Source organism: Diorhabda carinulata, chromosome 6, assembly GCF_026250575.1.
Source record: "Diorhabda carinulata isolate Delta chromosome 6, icDioCari1.1, whole genome shotgun sequence".
Taxonomy (NCBI): domain Eukaryota; kingdom Metazoa; phylum Arthropoda; class Insecta; order Coleoptera; family Chrysomelidae; genus Diorhabda; species Diorhabda carinulata.
In genome coordinates, this window is record NC_079465.1 from 21,568,015 (window position 1) to 21,592,336 (window position 24,322).

Below are 24,322 nucleotides of genomic sequence, written 5' to 3' on the forward strand. Positions count from 1 at the left end.
ATCGTTTGGCCAAATTTTTTCCATGGACATTTTTTCGCTTCGATTACCATATCTTTTCGTTTTTTATTTAATTTTCATAATTTCCGTATTCTTTAACCGTCTTATTTCGTTAATCTCTCCATTTTTGTTAAGTCTAGTTTGTGCTTGTACAGGGTGTAACGAGCAAACACTAGCTCCGTTATTGGGGGATCCAAATATAAACCGGAATTTTTGAATACACGCGCGAAAAATTTAGTGTCGTGAAATTATCTGCACTGAATGTTAGACTGGTCTATTACGAACCGTAGAGAACACCCGGAGACCGCGTAATTTTGTTTTTTAGTGCACCACCCTCGTACATACTCACTTAATATATACCAGGATTGTTCCCAAAATTTTCCATTTATTCATTGATTTCGCTTCGATTTTTCCAAAATCATTCTTTTATCTTACTTAATAATGGATTTGAGCATGGAAACATATCGAAATGTATTGAAATGTAATCTGTTTTCGTTACAAAACTGCCACTACAGTTACAAAAAGATTACATCCACAGTTTTTTAATTTTCTTTCGAAAAAGGTGCAACCCCAATCTACAACTTCTATTCTTCTAAAAAAGATTATTCTGTTCGCAAATTTTCATCTAAATCGGATTAGTCCCGAGGATTTTGGAGACGATACCTGTTTATACCGTCCTTCGACTGGACTAGGCTTTTCACTTAGAAACAATAAGAGTTTTCGAAATGGAAGAGAATAAAACAAAAGCAATCCACTCCAAGTTGATGAAACAGTTGAAAATCTTGAATTCAAGATTAATTGTTTTTTAGTGTCTTTGTTGTAGATGCGAAATCTTAACACCGAAGACTTTTGATTGAAAGTTTTCCAATTATCTAAATGCACTTTTAATTTACCAAAGTTAATACGTTGGAGTATTTCAATCACAATCATTTCTCATAGTCTCCAGAATTATTTAAGAAATGAAATTTGATTTATTCTTCTTATAATATGATATCAGAAACAGAAATATGTGATTTTGATGTACTCAGTAAAGATACAGAAAAGTTTAAGTTGACACTTCATATTATCACTTAAAAACCACAAAAATTTAAATTTTTGAGCATCGTATCTCCTGCATTTATCTGAACCCTAAGAAGAGCTAATAGCCGATAATAATATACCTAATCGTTGAGGACAATTCCTTTGTAACTGTGGTGCTGCACAGAATCCTAGTCAATTGTTGGTGTACCCAAATTTACCAACATCTTGTACAGCAAAAGATCTGTACCTGAAAAATGACAGGGGTTTGTAATAACCTATGAAGGAGATATAGAAGCTGATGATGAAAATCTTAACACTTTCGAAAGATTAAATGATAAGAAAAATTTATGGGTCAAAAAAGTTAAGTGACGGACAGGAAAAAGTGGTGGAGGCCGCAATATGCAATGAAGTTTAATTAAAAAAAGAAAATGTTTAGAGCGTGGATTGACTTACTACAATAAATGAGTCAAACAGCTCTTGATTGAGCGGTTACTATTTCTATTGGAGAAAAATTAACAACAACCCAAATCAATTTCAACAATTAAAAATTGATCTGTAGCTTCATTGTGGACGAGAATCATTAGAAATCTTGTTTAATTAAATTGGTGAAAGGTATCAGACGTTTTGAAAAGTGTGTGGAAATTACATTTTTGTCATGTTAAGCTGAGAACTAATGGACTGCACTACGTGAACTGGATAATCAGAGATCAAAGAACTAACTAATTGTTTGAACTGTGTAGACCAATTCATTTTGCTACGGTTCCTAAGCCCGAGGCCGCACTACAGAAAGGTTAATAGGATTTTGGATGATGGATACCATCATCTAACCCTTTGAAATCATTCTAAGGAATGGTCTGACGTGTATCCACTCATATCAGTTTACCAGGATGGAGAAAAGCGTAAATACGCCGAACCATTTAAGTTACTTCTTCTTTTTCTTTGGGTGCCCTCTTCTTCTAACTCCAGCAAAGTCATTTATGTCTCTGGTCCTTCTTATCAGCCTCTGAGGGTCTAAACCGGTCCACTCACAAATATTCTTCAATCATGAAGCCTGTGGTCTACCAGGACCACGTTTTTCCTCGATTTTTCTTTGGATCCCAAATACCAGATACGAGGTTTTTCGAGTACTTATTAATTCTATAAGTTCACAGATTTCTGTCATCCAGTTTTCTTTTGCGTTGACTATTTCCTTCCTTGGTCATTGTTTTTATCTTCAGTCCATAAGGTTTCTGTACTTGGTGATATCTCTTCATCAAGTTTTTTGCATTCCTCATTGATTTTATTGGTTTTTTAGACTTTGCATCTCTTCTTGCATCGCCTGGATATGTTCGTATATATTTTACTGCATTTCTATACCATTGATTTATGATAATGTGATCAATCTGGTTTCGGTCACAATTCTCATTATTCTCTAGCGATTTCCACGTGTATAGACTGCGTGGAGGTAGTTTAAGCCAGGTGTTTATGATAGTCAGTTGTTTCTCTTGGTAAAACTGCAGTAGTCTGTCTCCTCGGAAGTTGCGAGCACCCAGTGTCCCCACAGGTATTTTTGACTCTTTCGCACCTAACAAAAGCATTAAAGTCTTCAACCATTAACGATGTTTTGCCAGCTTCAAACATGTTTTGCACGTTCCAAGAACCGATTCGCACTGAAGAACAATTATTGATTTTTTCCACTTTCGAGTTCCTCGCGGGGATTCTTTGCATCCCTGACCATTTAAAGTCTGTCGCGAACTAGGGGCCACTGATAAAGTACTCTACATGGTTATTTTACCAGGGAAATGATAGTGCAATCTGTTTTCTGCTCCACAGCCTTTCTGGTTCCCATTACCTTTGCTTGTGGTCAGTTTTGAACAACCAGCTGCCGTTGCTCCGTACTAGTTTCCGATCCGCCACCTGGGGAGGTGCCCTATGGGGGATCTAGCAACTCCTCGCTGGATTTGAGCTACACTCAACAAAAAATGGACTAATTATTTTGTCGCCTATTTCTCCAGCCCACACACTCAATTCATTAGATCTGCAAACTCCTCACGACTATCAAAATCGTCATCTGATAACTAACTTCACTTTGTATGGATGGAAAGTTCCATGGATATTTTTTCTAGTAATCAAGTATGGATCGTCTTCTAAGAGGACACAAACATTTAAAGATTTGTTTTCAGTTGATCCAGTTTTTTTTCGCCCTGATTTAGATAAATCTTTCACGTTTCGTTAAACTTTTTTACAAATTTACTCACAGTAGATCTTGTTATCGGATTTCAGTTAGAATATAGATTATTAAAGATATTACACGTTTTTTGTTGACTTCTATATCAAAGTTCAAGTATGCAGCCACGGTTTTTTTGACAATGTTTGCCCATATAATTCCCAATGAGTGAAATTTTTATCGCAGCTTTTGAGGAAATCATCTAATCGACAGTTAATTGGATACTGATTCCATTTCAGTCCATCCAGGATGCATGTTCCCTCCATTTTCCAACCTCCATGCAACCATATTAGCATTACTAGCATTATGTATCGCGGCCTTACCTTAAAGGAATAGACGATGAAAACGTTTAAAGTTACTATCAAATTAAAAAGGATATAACTTTAAAAGAAATATACGAAATCTGGTTGCAAAAAAGGGTTTTATTATGAGAATTATTCTACATTTGAATGCTCCCCTTCATATTATTCCCCTCACCTCGCCACACACCTTTCCATTGATCTAAGCAGTGCTGGAAGTCCTTCTTTGGTGAGGACTTCTAGGAACTCTACGGTTTCCATCGACTCAAATCGGGCCCCTTTCAAAGCAGATCTTTTTCTAACTTTCCAAGGAAATCCTTTGACGCAAAAGCTTTTCTCTAACCGTTTATTTATCGGCGTTTATATCCTTTCGGTCACAGTTTCGTGAGTTCCGTGCAGTCTAGTTATTTAATAACCAGACCTCGTATACAGATGAATTGAATTTCACTCATTTCTATTAAATTTCGTAATAAACAACAAAACTTTCATTTTTTGCTGAAACTAATAAGAATATATGAAACAACAATATATTAATAGATTCCTGAAATTTGATTATCGAAACGCATATCGAATTTATCATCATAAACAATATAGATTTGGAATCGTTCGTATAATTACATAGAACGTAAATTTGATTATCACTCATTATTCATAGGATAATGTGAAACTGCAGAATTGCACTCGCCGACAGGTCAACCATTACACTATAGTAATTTTACATCATAGTAACATGCTATACAGTGCCAATTATACTAGTAGATTGCTAAAGCACGAATATGGATATACAAAGTCCTACGATGCATATCAAACATTCCGAAATTATACAGCATTGACTTAATCTGCTTGAATATCAAAAAACAAAACGCTTCAGATGTATACGTTTGTTAATGGTTAAAAAAGAGAATGAAATTTGAAATGAAATGACTTATAAAATGAAAGTGAAATTTTAGATGTATTTAGTCACCCTTTCTTGATGCGATACTGGAGAACCCGGTGTTAACAGCTGATCCTTTTAAAAAGTCAATAATGTGGGATGGCTGTAGCTGCTATAGATCTTCATAATCTATTTCATACGCTCCCAAAGTTCAATAGTTCAAAATGTATATAGAAGTTATATCATTATTTGTTGCTCCTTTTATTTTTCTTTACTAATTGTTTGTTCGTTATTTTCAAAAGACATTTTTTAATAGTTCATCATCCTTTTCTCTCAATATTCCTTTTGTAATACGAATTCGAAAAATTCTCTACCTATTATTCCTATTTTTACATTTTGTTATTTATTTTTATACTATTATCTTATCAGTCCTTCCTCTTCCTTTTCTAATTGTTTCTCAGCTGCTTCTAGCAGACCTTTTACAATACTTTTCCATCCTCTTTTCACTGTGGTATTCCCTTCAATTCGATTCAAAACATTCTCTACTTATTCCTTTTATTTTTACAACTAGTTATTTCATGTTATACTATTATTTTGTTAATCCTTTCTCTTCCTTGTCTTATTGTTTTTCAGCTGCTTCTAGCAGACCTTTTTCAATACTTCTTCATCCTCTTTTTACTGTGGTATTCACTTCAATTCGATTCAAAACATACTCTACCTATTACTTCTATTTTTACATTTTATTATTTATTTTTATACTATTATCTTGTTGGTCCTTTTTCTTCCTTTTTTAACTGATCCTCAGCTGCTTTCAATAGACATTTTTCAATACTTTTTCATTCTCTTTCCGCTTTTTCATTACGTTCATTTTGATTTAAGACATTCTCTACTTATTCTTTCTATTTTTACTTCTTGTTGGCATTCCTTATTTCACCAATATGTTGTTTGTCCTCCTTCTTCCCTTTCTAATTGTTTTTTCGTTGCTCACAATTACCCAATACTATTCCATCCTTCTTCCACATTATTCTTTTTTTCAGATTTACTCAGGACATCCTCTACGTAGGTATTACTTTTGTTTTTAATCTTAATGGCATTTCTCATCGCACCATTATTCGATTATCTCTTTTTCTTTCTTTTCTAATTGTTTCTCTGTTTCTTTTCACATACTTTTTCATTCCTCTTCCATATCTTTTCATTTTCTTTTACATCTTTTCGGAATTTCTTATTATATCAATTTTTTGTTGGTACTCCTTTTTTTTCTAATTGTTTCCTCTAAAACCAATAGACATTTTTAATACTTCTTGATTTAGAACAAAATTCTACGTGCTCCTTCTATTTATATATCTTCTTTACATTCCTCATTATACCATTATTTGCTGTGTTTTCCTACTTTTTCCTTCGCCACTTTCAGTAAACATCCTCTTCCATATTATTATTTTCTTCACACATATCTAAGACATCCTCAACTAATTCGTTTGTTTTGATACCTTCCCGTTCATCTATTTGTTTATCTCATTCATTTTCCATCAACATTCCACAAAATATACTGCATGAAAAGAATACAAAAATGTATTTGGTTGTGACCTACATATATTAGAAATATCTTATCATGTATATATATCAAAATATGATTCACAAGATTCACGATACACAAGTAATTTATTGAATTGAATGTACATAATTTTGTGTACGATATTTACTATTTACATACGTAAATACACTCTGCACCGTCAAAATTTGAGTTGTTCTGTATACTTGATGCATTTATGCATCGCCTGCTATTCCAAACAACTGCAGGAATAGCGACTGATATTCCTGAGCGTTAGTTTGTGTGAATAATAATCTATTTCGAAGTAATGAAGTTAAGTGCAAATTGGAAAATTTGACAAGTAGAACTTTATACAGTATTTTATAAAAAAAGTTGTCCAATGTATATCATCAATTATTGTGGAGAAGTAGTCACTTTTAATATATAGTCACTGCCAATAAATACTTTTTCGATACTCAATTCTAGCTTAACATAGAAATATCTCATTCTGGAACAATCCTTTTCTCAATCTTCTAGCAAAGGCATAAATAATAATACAATTTGAATAAATTTATTTTGATAGATAAGCTATTTTTTCTAATACGAGGGTTGCTACTTAAATTTTGAAATAAACAAATGAAAACATATATTTTTATTTGGATATTCCTTTTTTTGTGTTCTAAAACCACAAGAAGGTACAAATTTTGCACCGATGAAGAGATTATCGCCGAAACTGTCATTTGTCAAAATCGTCAAATGTCAATTTTCTCATAATCTATCAACAGAAGTATTCTCTAATTTATATCAAAGATATTACCAATTGTCTCTAAAATTCTTATCAAATTTGAGAAAATAAGACTTCAGATATTGTATTATTGAGTCGCTAGGGGTTGCGTTATCTCCACTGTGAGGAAAATATGTTTTAGATAAATTCGAGATTTGCTCCTAAGTTTTGAGATAGACAAATAAAAACGAATGTATTTTGAAAAACAAAAAGCTATATTCACTTTATCAAATATTTTGATAAAGACTGAAAGAAGTCGAAACGTCAAATTTTTCTTATTTCTTAGAACTTTTGATATGTCTGTGCTTCTAAATGTTCTTGATTTTCAATCTCTTCTGTTTTATAAGTACCTAGTTGTTTTTTAATAATTTGTGAAAGATAAAAATTGACGTTTGAAATTTGCTTCTATAAGTTTTATTAATATTTGTAAAAAGATTAAATTCGTGGATTTAAAAATAAATATTCAAAATGACATTTGATTAAAATATTGATTCTGAAGAAATCGTTATTAATTTTTATTGGTTAGATTATGAATTACGATGAGGTTAAATAAGGATAAGTTGTAGTGAATGATGTTTAATATTGATTGGTAAATTTATGGATGTGTAGTTGATCATTTATTGGTTCGATTATAAATCACATTAACTTTTACAGGTTAGGTCATTATAAGTAAAGCTTAGGTTAGGTGAGGTTAGTTGGTTGTTGGTGGTGTTGAATTTATGAAAAATTTGTGTTTTCAAAATCTATAGATTACACTAAGGTTATTTAAATCAGTTTTGAGCAGTATCGCTTCTAAAAATAGACGATTTTTGTCATTTTTCTCAGTTCTCAAGGCTTTGGCTGATTCATAATTTATATCAAAGACAGAAAGGGAGAAATACTTTATTGTCAAAGAATTGTTACAATTGTTACTTGTTAAAAAGAAAAGAGAAAAGTACCGGAGGAATGGAAAGTAAGCATAACGATCCCCGTCTTTAAAAAAGGGGAAAAGAAAGATCCAAATAATTATATAGGGATCAGCCTCCTAAGCACGACTTCAAAATTACTAACAAAAATTATTGCAGAAGAAATCTCAAGTAGCGGCATGAGCGAAGAACAACAGGGATTTAGACAAAATAGATCAACCATAGACGCTATATTCATCTTAAGACAGATTGCCGAAAAGGCCATAGAGTACAATAAAACCGCGTTTATGTGCTTCATAGACTTAACAAAAGCATTTGACATCGTGAGATTACATGACGTCATTGAGCTACTAAAAGAACGAGGCGTAAACCAAAGGACAATAGACATCATTCGGGACATGAACAACGGAAATAGCACATATGTAAGAGTAAACAACGAACTCTCCAGTAAAATGCCAGTATCAACAGAGATCAAACAAGGAGATAATCTCAGCCCAATACTCTTCGACATTATAATGGACGAAATCATAAAAAAAGTCAAAACGGCGGGCAGAGGATACAGAATGGGAAAACATGAGTTTAAGATAGTTTGCTACGCTGATGACGCGGTTGTGATATCCGAAGATGAGGATAATCTGCAAAAACTGCTACATAGATTTTAAACAGTTGCAGGAAAATTCAATATGATCATATCGACACAATCCTTGACAATAGCGAGAGAACCAAGAAGATGCAAACTGGCAATTTATAATAAAAGTGTAGAGCAGGTTATGTCTTTTAAATATTTAGGGGTTAATATCACGAGCAATAGGAACTTGAAACAAGAAGTCAAAACACAAGCAACAGCAGCATCTAGGATATCAGGATTCCTTCGAACCGTGATATGGAGGAATAAATTTTCAAGTATCGAAAGCAAAACACGGATATATAAAACTTGTGTCAGACCAGTAATGACATACGCCATAGAAACGAGGGCGGAGACTGCAACTACTAAGCGGATTCTTAGAACGACCGAGATGAAGACATTACGCTCAATCACAGGGAAAACACTAAGAGACAGAATAAGGAGCAATGAAATTAGAAGAATGTGTGACGTTCCGGATATAGTGAGATGGGCCAGAGCTAGAAGAAGAGCATGGAGAGATCATATCAATAGAATGGACGACGATCGACTGGCGAAAATCGCAAAGGAAGACAGACCCAATACAAGTGGACCGCCTGGAAGACCACCAAAGCGCTGGTATGAAAGCTGGTCCTCGGAGTCACAACTTAGGCTGCCTCTTTGAAAACACAAGACATAGTCTTAAAATAAGAAAAAGAAGAAGACTTGTTAAAACTAAAAAACATAAAAATAACTAAATAAATTTCAATTGGAATGTGATTGTTCATTTTTTGCATTGTAAAATATTGAGCCCTTAACATTACCAGAATTGGCGAGTCTCTTATTATAATAAATATCTTTGGCAGCATGTTACGATAAATTTTTCTTTATAGTTTCACGTAATTTTTGAGGAAAACACTATCCAAGAATTTCTTCAGTTGAAATAAAAATCGCATATCAAGAAGTGGATCCCAGACTTAGTGTTTTTATGAATCTAGAAAATTCCTCATCCACATCAACAGAGAACATTGTCATTTTATAATATTTTTTGTAGTACTTGCAAAATTGGTCATATAGAAACAATTATAAACATTTTTATTATGAAAGTGTGACGTTAAAGACCAAAGTGTACTAACTCTAATATATGTATTCATCAACGAGCAATTAATCAATTGAAGATTGTAGTTTGTTGAAATTTATTCTCTCTGAACAAAATTATCAAATTAATATGCTTGAAAAATCAATATTCAAATAAATATGGAATATATTTATTATAACCTTTAATATATAGTTATGACAACGTTAAAAGTGTATTCGATTAAATAATAGCTCAATTTATAGCAAAAGTAACTCTATTTTTTTCATTTCAGTTGAGCTTCGAATCGTTCTCCGTTGGAACTTTCGAATCCTTCATGTCAGGCGGATGTCCTGATGGCGCTGTTTCAATTAGAGAAGCCAATCGACCTAGCACCGGAGGCGAATGGTGCGGTAGTGCTTGGGGCTACTCCGTTTACTATAGCGAAACTCCAAGCGTCAATTTAACCCTTAGTCTCAAAACGATGATTCAGCAGGTGAATATTTTTTTAATATACAAAATTGTATTTTAAAAATACTTTTGATATTAAAACCTGAAACTGTTAATGATTCGTGACTTACACAAATTTTAAATTAAGCAGATTTTATTTATTAGTAGACTTATAGCGTGGTCAAATTAGGCAAAAAATTGTAATAAAACTACAAAAATATGGAAAGTAGTTGAAATATTTGAAATAAATCATAAAAGCTATACGTTCGGTACATTATATTAAGAAAAACACATTATTTTATCATTTTTTAGGTTGTAGAATCCATTTACAAACAAATTATGGTTACAGGTGAAATTTTGGCAAACGACGTCTTCGATTTTGCTATAGAAGTTGTAAGAAATGAAAAAGAGATCAAATATATGATCATAACAGTTTTTATAGTAAGAAAAATCATAATTGCTTCATGATAATGCACGATTCCCTACTTCCACAGCTACTGTACACGAATGTGATTTCACAGAGATGGAACACCCACCATATATCCCATATCTTGCCCCATACGGCAATTTTTTGTTCACAAAACTGAAGTTCGAGATAAGAGGTGAAAGATTCAAAAGCCAAGATGAAATTAAACAGGTGCTGGACGAATATTTTGATTCTAAAGATGCATCATATTTTTATTGTGACATAAAAGATTTAGTCACACGTTTTGAATAGGGTGTGGAAATCACAGTTTTTCCATTATATTTCTTTCCATGCAAGGCTAAAAACTTATGAACCGCATTACGCAACTTCTATATAAAATGAACCTGAAATGAATTTGTTTTTAAATGGATTTTACGATCACGAAAACGCTAATCAAACGTGTTCTTATTGTGATCATGAAATAATGATGAAACCATAAACAGCGGCTATTATGAAGCGTTTGAAGAAGAAAATAGTCAAAATTAGTTTCATTCAGACAATGCCCATCAATTGAACCGTTTCCTCATACACCATATTGTCCAGATCATTCCCACAGCGATGTTTTCTGTTCTAAGATCTTAAGAAGATACAAATTTCGCACCGATGAAGAGGTAATAGCCGAAACTGAAGCCTATTTTGAATCTAAAGACAAATCATATTGATAACGTGCAGGACGGATATTTAAGCTTTCGGTTCGTGTAGCGCACACGATTTTTCATCATGACCGGTCCAAAATACGTTGTTAAATTTAATCTTTTCACGTTCAAATGTTTATAAACATGTTTTTTGATGCCTGCCCCGACATTTTCGAAATGACAGCAGAACATTTGTGACGACAGAATAAATAGTCAGGTTACGAAGTGTAATTACGAATGAGAAATGTTTTCCTCCCGCTTTTATAGAGGGCGTACGTATATTCTACCGAAGTATGTTTCAAATATCTGTAAACTCAAATAGCATTCGTATGACATCACGTTCCGAGTACGTTCACTATTAAAAAGGTTAAACTTCATAATGACATTGACAGATTTGACATATTCATATCAGTGTTGCCATATTTCAAAACTTAAGTAGTGACTCTCGTATGATACAGCATCATTCTTTCTCTGAATGAATTACCCGCTCAATTTCTCCATCAATACCCTGGGATGATTTTATTTGTTACATTCACTCAATATTGAACTCTTTTCGAGCTTTTTTCCAATTAATGAACTCTGTGAATGGCAACATTGGATAAAATACTTTCCTCGTCGATGAGCTGTGACAGATTTATTGATGTATTTACTCTACTCAACGAGATCTATAGGTAAACACGAAGTGGATGTTCGAAACAAAACAGAGACTTTGAAATCAACGAAGGAGCTTACGCCCGCCACCTTTAACAAAGTTAGGCATAGGAATGTGGAAATTGAAATGGAAAACAATCAATAACAAAACAATATCGTTCACTAGTAATCATTTATCATTAAAACAAAAACGATTTTACTGTTTTCCACCTGGAATTCATTTGAAAACTCAAGTTATTACGAATATAAAGTTAAAAATCATTTTTTTTCCATTCCAGTTGTTTATCGAACTTTATGTTACTATATACAGTGATATCTAAAAGAAAAAGAATTGGAATAGCCAGATATATAATTTACGATATCCGTCGACGTATTTAAAGAGATATTTCGATTAAAAAAATGGGATAAGGCAAAAAATCAAACAAAAAGCTTTGGTTGAAGCGGCTCACGGAAAACTAGGAGTCAGCTTCTGAAAATTGGGCGAAAACATCAAAATATTCAAACAACATTCTAAAGGAACAGAATGTAGTTCGGAAATCAAGAGAATCGACATCCAAATTAGCAACTAAGTCTCAATGACAAAGAGTTTCCGCTAGCTAAAGGTTTGGAAATCATAAAATTAAATAAGACTCATTATGGTTGGCGATAAATTCTCGTGGGAGCTCTTCATCATACATTTATCCTTCTGGAAACTCAGTAACTAGATACAAATCAAAGCAATTCATAAAACAAAACCGTCCTGAAGGAAATTCTGTATTTTGACCTGATATGGCAACTGTTCATTATGCAAAGGACGTTGTGGAGGCCTCAACTGATGCAATTTGAACGTTTTTGCAAATGATTAACTTAAAACAAACACTTTGTACGAATTTTTTTATCCCCACACCCTTACTTGTATATATTATCAACTCGTTCTTCATCTAGAGAACAACGAGCTTAGACCAGTCGTGCTGGATAATCCTCTACTTCCACGTAATCTACTTTCTGGATGCGAAAAGGTGAAGAAACTTCTCCTGGAGAATCCTATGGATAGTTGTCGTTAAAACGTTAAATTATACTGACATTTTACGTACGCTAGTTGTGGAATCTGCATCAACTACATCTAATGCATTTTGATCTAAAGTTGGTGTTCGTACGATTCGTTGTTGACCTTTTTTATCGAAAATAATGGAAACTTGTTAATTTAGTATGTAGACAAACCTGCAACCGGTAAACCGCGATCAATCCTCACAAAAGTTCTACAGTCGGGTATACTTCTGTCCGAGAAGCGTTCAATATATAACCTTCTAGCTTCTCACGAGTTACCAGAAGCCATATCATACATCAAATGCACTTCCATTCGAGGAGCGTCCAATATATAACCTTCTAGCTTCTCACGAGTTAGCAGAAACCAAATCATACATCAAATGCACTTATATTCGAGAAGCGTTCAATATATAACCTTCTAGTTTCTCACGAGTTCGCAAAAGCCAAATCATACATCGAATGCACCTCTATTCGAGGAGCGTCCAATATATAACCTTCTAGCTTCTCACGAGTTAGCAGAAACCAAATCATACATCAAATGCACTTAAATTCGAGAAGCGTTCAATATATAACCTTCTAGCTTCTCACGAGTTAGCAGAAACCAAATCATACATCATATGCACTTCTATCCAAGAAGCGTTCAATATATAACCTTCTAGCTTCTCACGAGTTAGCAGAAGCCAAATCATACATCAAATGCACTTCCATTCGAGGAGCGTCCAATATATAACCTTCTAGCTTCTCACGAGTTAGCAGAAACCAAATCATACATCAAATGCACTTATATTCGAGAAGCGTTCAATATATAACCTTCTAGCTTCTCACGAGTTAGCAGAAACCAAATCATACATCAAATGCACTTATATTCGAGAAGCGTTCAATATATAACCTTCTAGCTTCTCACGAGTTAGCAGAAACCAAATCATACATCAAATGCACTTATATTCGAGAAGCGTTCAATATATAACCTTCTAGCTTCTCACGAGTTAGCAGAAACCAAATCATACATCAAATGCACTTATATTCGAGAAGCGTTCAATATATAACCTTCTAGCTTCTCACGAGTTAGCAGAAACCAAATCATACATCAAATGCACTTATATTCGAGAAGCGTTCAATATATAACCTTCTAGCTTCTCACGAGTTAGCAGAAACCAAATCATACATCAAATGCACTTATATTCGAGGAGCGTTCAATATATAATCTTCTAGTTTCTCACGAGTTCGCAAAAGCCAAATCATACATCGAATGTACTTCTATTCGAGGAGCGTTTAATATATAACCTTCTAGCTTCTCACGAGTTACCAGAAGCCAAATCATACATCATATGCACTTCTATCCAAGAAGCGTTCAATATATAACCTTCTAGCTTCTCACGAGTTGGCAGAAGCCAAATCATACATCAAATGCTATTCTATCCAAGAAGCGTTCAATATATAACCTTCTAGTTTCTCATGAGTTACCAGAAGCCACATCATACATCAAATGCACTTCTATTCGAGGAGCGTTCAATATATAACCTTCTAGTTTCTCACGAGTTACCAGAAGCAAAATCATACATCAAATGCATGTAAAAGTAAATTTTACAATATTGAAACTCTAAATACGAGGTGGTAATTATTGATGACAGGATTTGAAAATATTAACAGTGAAGTGACATTAACAAATTAAATCGCTTGCAATTTTTAATTGAAAAACGCGTAGTAGTCTACTACATGAAAAATATTTATCAATCTCTTTCAAGTTTTTCCTTATGCCAGTAATTTGATCTTCGATTGTTTGTAGTGCAAATGTTTATTAGTTCTACAACAAATGTTTGATTGTGTTTTAGTAGTGAGTATTTTCAATAAATAATTACAATTTATTATATTTTTTTTTCAGAATGTTTCTTTATGACGAACAGTTTTCTTGAATCTAAAAATCTACAAATCTCCCAAACTATAAATTTCATTGATTTAAACCTTTTTGTTACAAAATCGATTGAATAATTAATTTTTGTTATCTTTAAACTGTACAGGTTGTCCATGTAAAAGTTACGAATTGTTAACCGTTGGGCATGAGCTGTATTTTTGTGTTGGAATCATGTGTTTCTTAATATCAGTTCATGTAAAAGGCAAAAGTCAATCAGTTCCTATTAATATTTATTATTTCCTCTACCAATTTCTTTATCATTAGTCAATAAACAAAATAAATATTGGAACCGATATTATTTTGAGGCATGCTCTATGTCCTATGTTATGGCGTCATTTTCTGTACAGGGTGTCCCACGACAAGTTAAAACTATCTGTCGAAATACTTATAGTAAAATCAGGAGAATTTTTACGTTTGGGTTTCCGAAACGATGTTTTCAACTAAAATATTTTCAAATATGGCCGACTTCCAGTTCTACCGGAAGTCAACTGTTACGTTGTTATTTTGAATAGAACACCCTGTATATTAATACATTTTTGAAATTTACGTAAAATTAAAGTATACTTTTATCTAAAAACTTTTTTCGAAAAATGCATATTTTTTTGTAAAAAATTTGACCCTTGTAGGCACTTATAAATTATTTTTTTACGAGGCTACCCTTGAAGATTTAGAAATGATTCCTATTCGGTTGCTCATAGCAAGGTTTGATGTATTTGAATATACATTAAAAAAATGTACTTTCTACACAGGGTATGTATAAAAAGTGTTCAAAGTTTAACTTTATAATTATCAAATTTCTTTATATTTTTAAATAGTTTTTAGTCAATAGTATACTAAAATTTTACGTCGATTTCAAAAATGTATTCATATATAGGGTGTTCTTTTCAAAATAACAAAGTTACAATCATTTTTCAAAATGTTTTACCCAAACGTAGAAGTTCTCATGATTTTACTATTAGTATTTTAGTATTTTGCCATATACAGATAGTTTAACACGTCTTGAGACACCCTGTATTAGTAATCGAAATTATTTTTTCTCCTTATGTTGCCAACAACGAAAACAGTCTACTTCATTTGATATTTCAACTGAAGTTTCTGTGAGACATAAAAAATTTTCACAGTTAACCTCAAAAGTTAACCCAAAAGCAAAGTCCTTACCGTATAGAATAATAACCTTAGGTGAAATTCATTATTTCATCAAATGTCCCTCGTATAATAAATCACCGCTTAATAATCAACGAACTCTTTCATTCAATTGTGAACGACTGCTTTCGATTATCATACTCCACAAAATATCAATCATCACAACTCACCTTCAACGAAATCATTTTTCATGTACGCTCAACCGACTTAGCAGTAGTAACGGATAATGCAATTAGAACGTGTTTTTAGGAAAAAAAACGGCCGTGTAGGCAGGTCTATTCATATTTCACCATTAGTCAATTCATTGTGGAATGGACCCGAAAAAAAGTTACTGCCAATACCACGACAGTAAGTGATTTATCGTAGAACAAAAAAAACGTATCCGTTTCCAATGTCAAGAAACTCTCTGCATAAAGGAGGGGATAAAAAGCATCGAATTATTTCCCAAATGCACAAATGATGCTGTATACTCCCTCCTAAATAATGTCAACTCCAGTCTAAGCAACCATCTCACCACTGCAACAACTTTTTTTTATTTTTCTAAGGCTTCCAATGGAACACCTCTCGCATGGTTTGTTATTACCAACAAAAGCTTGTAAGGGTTGATAAAACGATGTCTTCTTGCAAACCAATAGAATGTGGAGTGCTCCAAGGCTCAATACTGGGCCCTATTTTGTCATTGTCTATCTAGACATCAGTGGTAAACGACTCTAGTTTCTCTTGGAGCAGTTCTGATCTCACTGCACCTAGCACCATATCAAATGACTTCTTGCAGCATGAAGCAATTCTTCGACGCTGAGATTTGTCCATTGTCTTATGTTAAGGAGCCAGGAATTCCTGCCGATACCTTTCTTTCCCTCTACTATGCCCTACATTATGTTCTGTAGCAGTATTTATGGTTGCTTGACATGTTTTTCTCATCTTAATAATTGTCAACAGCTTTCTTTGCAACCAATGCATCTTAGCACTTCGTCGTTGGTGATTGCGTCAGTCCAGGGTATCTTCAGGATGCGTTTATAGAGCCACATCTCAAAAGCCTCTAGTTTTTTGATCATTTGAGCATTCAAGGTCCAAGTTTGGAGGTTTAGTTTTCAGTTTGCAAACATTGAGGACTAATTGACAAATGCCTTTCGAGACATTTCAATTCTGATCTTGATTTCTTCATCTGGATCCATTTGAGCGTTTTTCGTCTGGATCCATTTCAGCGTTTTTCGTCTGGATTAATTTGAGCGTTTATGATTAAACCAAGATACTTGTATTTTTAAACCCATTCAATGTGAGAATAGGGTTAATATTTTGGTTTTTACTTATAACCATGAATTTAGAAAATCAAAATACATTGAAGCCATTTTCATCAAATAACACCCTCAATTCCTTGAATTGGGAGTATTGCTGCCTTATCTAAAAAATTAAGTTTCTCTTTTTTTGCGCTGAAATCAGTTTCCAAAAAACCATTGACTATTATTAAAAATTAAAAACTATCAACGGCGAATATTATGCAACGTTTGAGCAAAAAATCAAGCAAAAACAGCCGCATTTGGCTTAGAAGTGTTGTTTAATCAAGATAACGCACCAGCTCACACATATGATATTGCAATTATCAAAATCAATGAATTAAAGCTTGAATGGCTACTTCATACACCCTTTTCGCCAGAATTAGCCTCCTCGGACTATTTTTTGTTCTCAGACTTGAAAAAATAGATTCGTGGTCAAGTAAGTTATCCATTATTATAAAAAGGTTGTTGAATTTATTGGAGAATGTAGAATACGTTGAAAAATAGATTTTCTTTAAAAATTTTCGTGTTTTGTTTGTTGGACCAGATACTTTTGGGATCATCATCATACAAGTACTAGTGTACGATTGAGAACCTTGTGCATATAAGCTATCTAAGCTCCAACGTGACCTCCTTGAAACTATCAAAAACCTATTTCTTCGGAAAAGTTAGTCAGGCTTGAATATTTTAACCATAATCCATCCGTAAACTGTAAGTTCCACATATATGAAACTCGCATACTCTACAATTTCTTTCTTCGCAATAAACCAACGGCATTCCTTGATGTCCTTAACATTAAGATAGCGTCTCAGATTTGGTTAAAAGACTAGACGTGCATCTTAGGAAACGAAAAATTCGCTGGAAGGAAACTTCTAACTGAAAGTAAATAAAATTTTTAACGAGATCTTTGAGTTCCAGATTAACTATAATCTTATGATTCCCATCTCTATACAAAAGAAAAATGAGACATTAAACCGCGTGTGGGATGTTCAGAGGAAATTAATGCGCGAAAAAGTCGACAGACCGTTTTTGGTAGGTGCCTTGACAGATGGAGAGTAGAGAAATGAAAATCTGCTTTCATGATAAATTACGTTTAAGTAATTTACATAATAGCTTGGGAAAATATAAATAAGAGGACAAAAAACCATCAGCCGACTATGAAATAACCGATATAACAAATTATCCGTTATACAGAGTGTCTCAAAAAGTTTTTAGTTATATAAATACGTTATAATTATTTTATTTCACAATATTAAAAAGAAAAATTAGTAATGAGAAATAATATTGACCAGATATGTTCCTTTCATCCTTAAAAACAGTCTCAGCTGATGTTGGGGGCTTGCTGTATACTTTTCCTTTAGTGTAATCCTAGAAACATAAGGATTAATAATGATTTATGATATGCTATTTGATTTATTTCTCTCGGAATAATGATTCTGATGTAAAAGTCAGACGCACTCATTACAGCCCATATCTTGAATTTGGAATTTGGAAGAGTGCAATTGTCTTTATTGTTTTCTTGTTGAACAAGCTTACTCATCTGTTGAGAAAAGAGTACGAAATAGCTGGATAATCTCAAACTTCCAAGTACTCTATAAATTAATTATTATAAGGGTCAAATTTCTAAGCTGTGTTCAACAAAACCACCGATTTATATTTTCAGGATTCCTTCTAGTCCTGGGACCTCGTTTATTGATGTGTGTAACTGGTAATGCTCACTATTGATAGAAAATTTATTATTCCAATTCTTTTCAGACAGTTGAAGAAGTCAGTTCACCTCTAGCTGTCAAAGATCTTCAATTTCTATTTCAAACGTTTCCAGATGTGATGCTCTAAAACCTCGTTCTCTATCACACTTCAAGACAACGTGTATAGATTTTTCGTCTTTCAATTAATAGAACCTGCACGTTATCTAATTTTAGTTTCGCAAGCTTTTCCCAGCGATGTTCAATAAGTTCGATGCCCTTTTTATAATATGAATCGTCGAGCTCCTCAAAAAAGCCATCAACCTTTTCATTGTTGGAAAATCTTTGACCCCCAAACCAATTTGAAAACAGAGCCATTATCCGAGGGGCTAAATCAGGCGACTAGGGTGCATTTCAATTCATCAATTTTGGTCATTGCAATAAAGAATGTGTGAGCCAACTACGGCCGATTTTACTTGGCTTCTTTTCAAAAAACCGACGCCATGACCTTGCCTTTAGATGGAAAGGTCCTTGCCATCTTTGAAGCCGGTTTTTCCTTTCCAGTTTTTGCCATGTTCACAAATTCACTATTGATAAATACCAACCAAATACTAAACAACTTGGCATCTTCAAACTTGTGAATATGCTGTTAAGATTGTGCTCTTTCTAATACAGTGGTAGTTATCAATCAACTATCACCATCTCTAGGTCTTGCCAGGTACTTTTGGGACTATCCTCGTACATGATTATGCTGCTCCCCATATCAATAGAATCAGATATTTCCATTATTTTTCCTACGTACGTCGTAGTAGTAGTAGTTTTTTGAGCTCTTCCTTTAGATTTTGTAAATATTGTCTGTTTCAATTGCGGTTTGCTTTTTTATACTCAATCTTCCACGTTTTCTTCTTTTCAAATCATAATTTCGTTTGGACAATTGCAAGTACATTGTACTCGATGCTGCTTTTGCACTTATTTTGTCATGTTTAGACGTTTATGTACCAAATTTTGAACACTTGTTTTGGAAATGACAAGTTTTGGACAATGTGTCACCCCATTCTACATTGGTTTAGTTTTAAAGTGAGTTTTGGAGCCAGGTTTTAGTAAGTTAACTTGTGGAGGGATAATTATCATCACTAAAATTACCATGGATAGAATGTGGGTCCATGACTTCACACCCGAAACAAAAAACAATCAAAACAATGGACTGAAGAGGGAGGAGTAGGTCCAAAGAAGGTAAAGATCGTTCCATCTGCATGCAAGGTCATGGCGTCGATTTTGACTACTGTATTGTAAAGAAAAATGAACGTCGAGTATTATACGAACTTATCGCAACGTTTTAGTGAAGAAATCAAGCAAAAAGAAGCAAAAGAAAGTATTGTTTCATCAGCTCACACAGCTGTTATTACAATAAACAAAATATATGAATTAAAATTTGATTTGCTACCTCATTCGCCAGATTTAGCCCCCTCGGATTATTTTCTGTTCTCAGACTTGAAAAAAGGACTTGGTGGTCAAAGATTCCCCAACAATGAAGAGGTTATGTTAGCAGTTAATGACTATTTTCAGAAGAATAATCAATATAGTGTTTTCCAAAATTGTTGTGTTTTCTTTGTTGGACTAGGTACTCCTAGGACCATCCTCGTAAGTACAAATTTAATCCTATTTATTCGTTCCAACAAATCATTCATTATTTTATTAAAATTGACAATATGAACTAAGAGAAGGTCATTATCTTCGTAAGTCCTTCAACGGAAGTGGCGCGTCACGGTGATGTCCCATCCTGCATACAAATTACATCATCAAGCTAAGTTTTCGAAACGTTCTGTTGACCACGGTTTCCCATTCAACGAAAAAAGTAATTACACAAAATGTTACAAAATTTTGTTTACAAAAATTGCATACATTTTTCGAAGTTATATTTCAAAATTCAGTTTGGATATATTTGAATATTTACCTTATCTTCTGGTACCATCAATAACATGTCACTGGATTTTTATTACAGTACAGTACTTGCACAATGTTACTTACTTACAATAATAACTATACAGTGTGAAACAGCCAAACTGAATAAATAAATAAATGCATGTTGAGTAAAGCGTTTAGACACATCGATTTATCTTTTTAAATGCCCTACTAAATTGGAATTTCTGTGACCGTTGGCGATATTCATACTGAACACATCCCCACTAGATCAACACTCACGATTACACTGTCTGACGCGCGTTTCAATAACCAAGTTATCGTCTTCAGAGACTGAAAGTAAACAGTTCACCTTCAGTCTCTGAAGACGATAACTTGGTTATCGAAAACGCGAGTCAGACAGTATAATTGTGAGTGTTGGTGAACAAACAAAGTGTTAAGTACGTTCAATCCACATCTAAAATTATAGAAAATGGTCGAAATTTAATTCCGTTTATTGACCAAAATGATTGTTTCAAGTATAGTTCACCTTCAATCTCTGAAGACGATAACTTGGTTATCGAAACGCGAGTCAAACAGTGTAATGGTGAGTGTTGGAGTAAACAGTGTGTTCAATTTAAATGCGCATTTAATTAAAAATTCTAGACATAATTCATGTACTATTTTTAACTATTTCCGAAATATGAAGTGTTTCCAAATTACTTATTTTAAATCATCTAAATTGAGAGATTTAGTTTTGTATAAAATACTTCTGATATATCCCCACCAAAAAAAGTCTGAAGACGTCAGATCGGGAGATCGTGGTGGCCATTCTATCGATCAGCGCCTTCTTATTCACAGATTCCAAGCAATTTGGTTTAGGGACTGCAGGAACTTGTGGGTTTGCTTGATCACGATATAATTTTGGTTGAATGATAATATTTTGAAGCTGAAGCAGTTCTAAATATTCCAATATTATTTCCAGCATTTCCTGTCCAAACATTAACCTCTTAAAGGTATTGCATATATTGCTGTATATTTTCAAGATTTTCACTAGACCGTTTGCGGTAATTTTGACTATTAACCGTGAAGTATGTCGTTTGAAAACGAAACATCTTCTAATTTTTTTATAACATTGACATCATTCGTTCACGAAAGTACGTTCTTCTATCGAAATTATCTTGTCTTGTCCTCGCAATTTATTTTCAATCTGACGAAGAAGAAAGCATTGGGTACCAAACAAGCACAGTACGGTGGATGACCCAACAATTCCATGTTTTGACTATTCAAAAATAGTTTTGTTTGAACTGATGTGTGGAAGATAACCCGCATTTTCGTGGTGGAGAATGATTCTTCTTCCACAATTATTTCCAACACTTCTGGCACACAAATGCTGGTGTATCAATCAGAAACGACTGTTCCACGTTGCTTTAATAAAACGGAGGCGACATGTCAAGTTATTGCGAAAAAACAGTGCTTCGTGCAGTCGATTTTTGGTTATTTTCTTTGTAACTGAAACTTTTTAAATCTAAAACCTACTATGCTATACGTGTCCCACGACGAGTTAAAACTATCTATATATGACAAAATACTTATAGTAAAATCATGAAAATTTCTACGGTTTGGGATACGATCTTTTTAACTAAAATATTTTCAAAAATGACTGTAACTTTGTTATTTCAAATAGAACACCCTGTATAATAATACATTTTTGAAATCTATGTAAAATTTTAGTATACTTTTGTCTGAAAACTTTTTTCTAAAAATGCATACTTTTCGAGTTATTAATTTTTTTGTAAAAAATTTGACCGTTGCAGACCCTTATAAATTATTTTTTTACGAGGATACCCTTAAGGATATGAAAATGGTTTTTGTTCGATTGCTTTTAACACGATCAGACGTATTTGAATCTATGTTGAGAATTTTTTTTATTATATACAGAGTGTGTATAAACCGGGTGGTTCTAATAAAAATAATGAAGAAATTTGATGTTTATGGAGATAAAGTTTGAACACTTTTTATACACATCCTGTATAAAATAAAAAATTTTTCAACATAGATTCAAATACGTTTGAACTTGCTTAAAGCAATCAAAGTGAAGTCATTTTCATATCTTTAACGGTATCCTTGTAAAAAAATTATTTATAAGGGTCTGCAAGGGTCAAATTTTTTACAAAAAAATTAATAACTCAAAAAGTATGCATTTTTGGAAAAAAATTTTAAGACAAAATTATACTAAAATTTTACGAAAATTGCAAAAATGTATTAATATACAGGGTATTCCATTTAAAATAACAAAGTTACAGTCATTTTTGAAAATTATTTAGTTAAAAAGATAAACCCAAACGTAGAAATTTTCATGATTTTACCATAAGTATTTCGTCATGTACAGATAGTTTTAACTCGTCGTGGGACACCCTGTATACTATACTGACGATTCCTAAGGAGGTCGAACCTGGCATCTGCAATCCTACTGTTTGTGAATCTAAACAATGTAGGATTAACTAAATAAGAAACCTTTTATTAGGAAGATTCATTACAATGTTCGTTGCGGCATATAACCAGAGAAGCAATTGTTTATTTTTCGTACAGAAAAAGGTCAAACTCTGATTGCTAAAATAATTATGTCCAAACTTGCACAGGGGGAAGAGTAGAAAGTTTCATCTCCATGAAAATAATTCGGCTTTCATTCAAACTTTTTTCAATTTATTTTTAATCACCAAAGGGATGAATTGTACGTAGCTTGCAAATGAAAGTATAATTATCCTTTGATAGGATATAGGACGCGAATGCCGCGAATTGGGAAATTTTTTAGTTGAACCTTTCGCGTTTCGTGTTACATTTCTAAAACATTTTCAATGAAAAATCATGTAAACTAGTCGCTCGTAATTTCAAATTGAACGTAAATAATTATGCGTTCGTGAAATTGGTGGAAGGTAAAATGTAAATAAAATTTTTCTATTTGAAATATTCAATTCAACAAAATGATAAAAATTTTTTTATTTAATTGCAAAAGAAAATTTGATTGATGTTCTAGTTTTCGAATTTTTCTATTAATGTCAGCTAGGGACCAACAATTTTATAATTATTCTTCATAACGGTAGCTGGATCAACGCTACCGAAACATTGACATAAAAAAGATTATGTATTGATTTACCAAAAAAAAAAAGAAAGAATATACCACAATATACAATAAGAAACATACAAAATATATTTGTTGTTCAGTTATGCTGAATTATTGATAGTTTATCATTTTTTTTAGTTTGTCTAGTTTTTAATGAACTTGAAAAAGTTACAATATTTGAAAATCTGAGTTCGCAATAATAAATTGAAAATGTATTGCCTATGACTACAACAATTTGCATTTGTTACATACCACTCGGGAAGATTTTTTCTATTTTCCAACAATTTTCTTTATCAAATTTAATATTATTTTATTATCTGAATTTTCCCTATATTTTTGTCGAAACTATTAAGTACTATCTTCGTGAAATTTTTCAATAATGTTGTTGGTATTTTCAATGCACACTTATCATTTAAATAATAATTCTTATAGAATATAAGAAGCTCTTGTCCACTGTTTATGTCATCAGAAGCTTCTAAACTGACTTTACAGTCTTTGCAATTGAAGCGATCTAAACATTTTTTAATTAAATAAGCCCCAAAATATACTACAGAACAATTTTCTAACGTCGCAATATCATTTGAATGTACCTCGGAAGAAATTGAATTGGTGGATGAATCCGTTTGTTCGGATGATGATTCTTCTTCAACATTTAATAAAGCGAGTGCTTCAATGTCATCTGTTGGTAAAAGCAGTATATTATCATCATCATCATCCAGTTGACTGCCTACATTAGCACTTCTAGGTGGCCTCATTAAATTCGCGACA

The 24,322-nt window shown here is 33.0% G+C and overlaps 1 protein-coding gene across 1 annotated transcript in view; it reads left to right on the top strand.

Moving 5' to 3' along the window:
• The window catches only part of LOC130895692 (uncharacterized), a 159,096-nt gene that overhangs the window by 106,825 nt on the left and 27,949 nt on the right, over positions 1-24,322 (top strand). Inside the window, exon 4 of the mRNA XM_057803158.1 lies at positions 9,585-9,785. Within this exon, the coding sequence (XP_057659141.1) occupies positions 9,585-9,785 (201 nt within the window). The remainder of the gene's footprint in view (positions 1-9,584; positions 9,786-24,322) is intronic.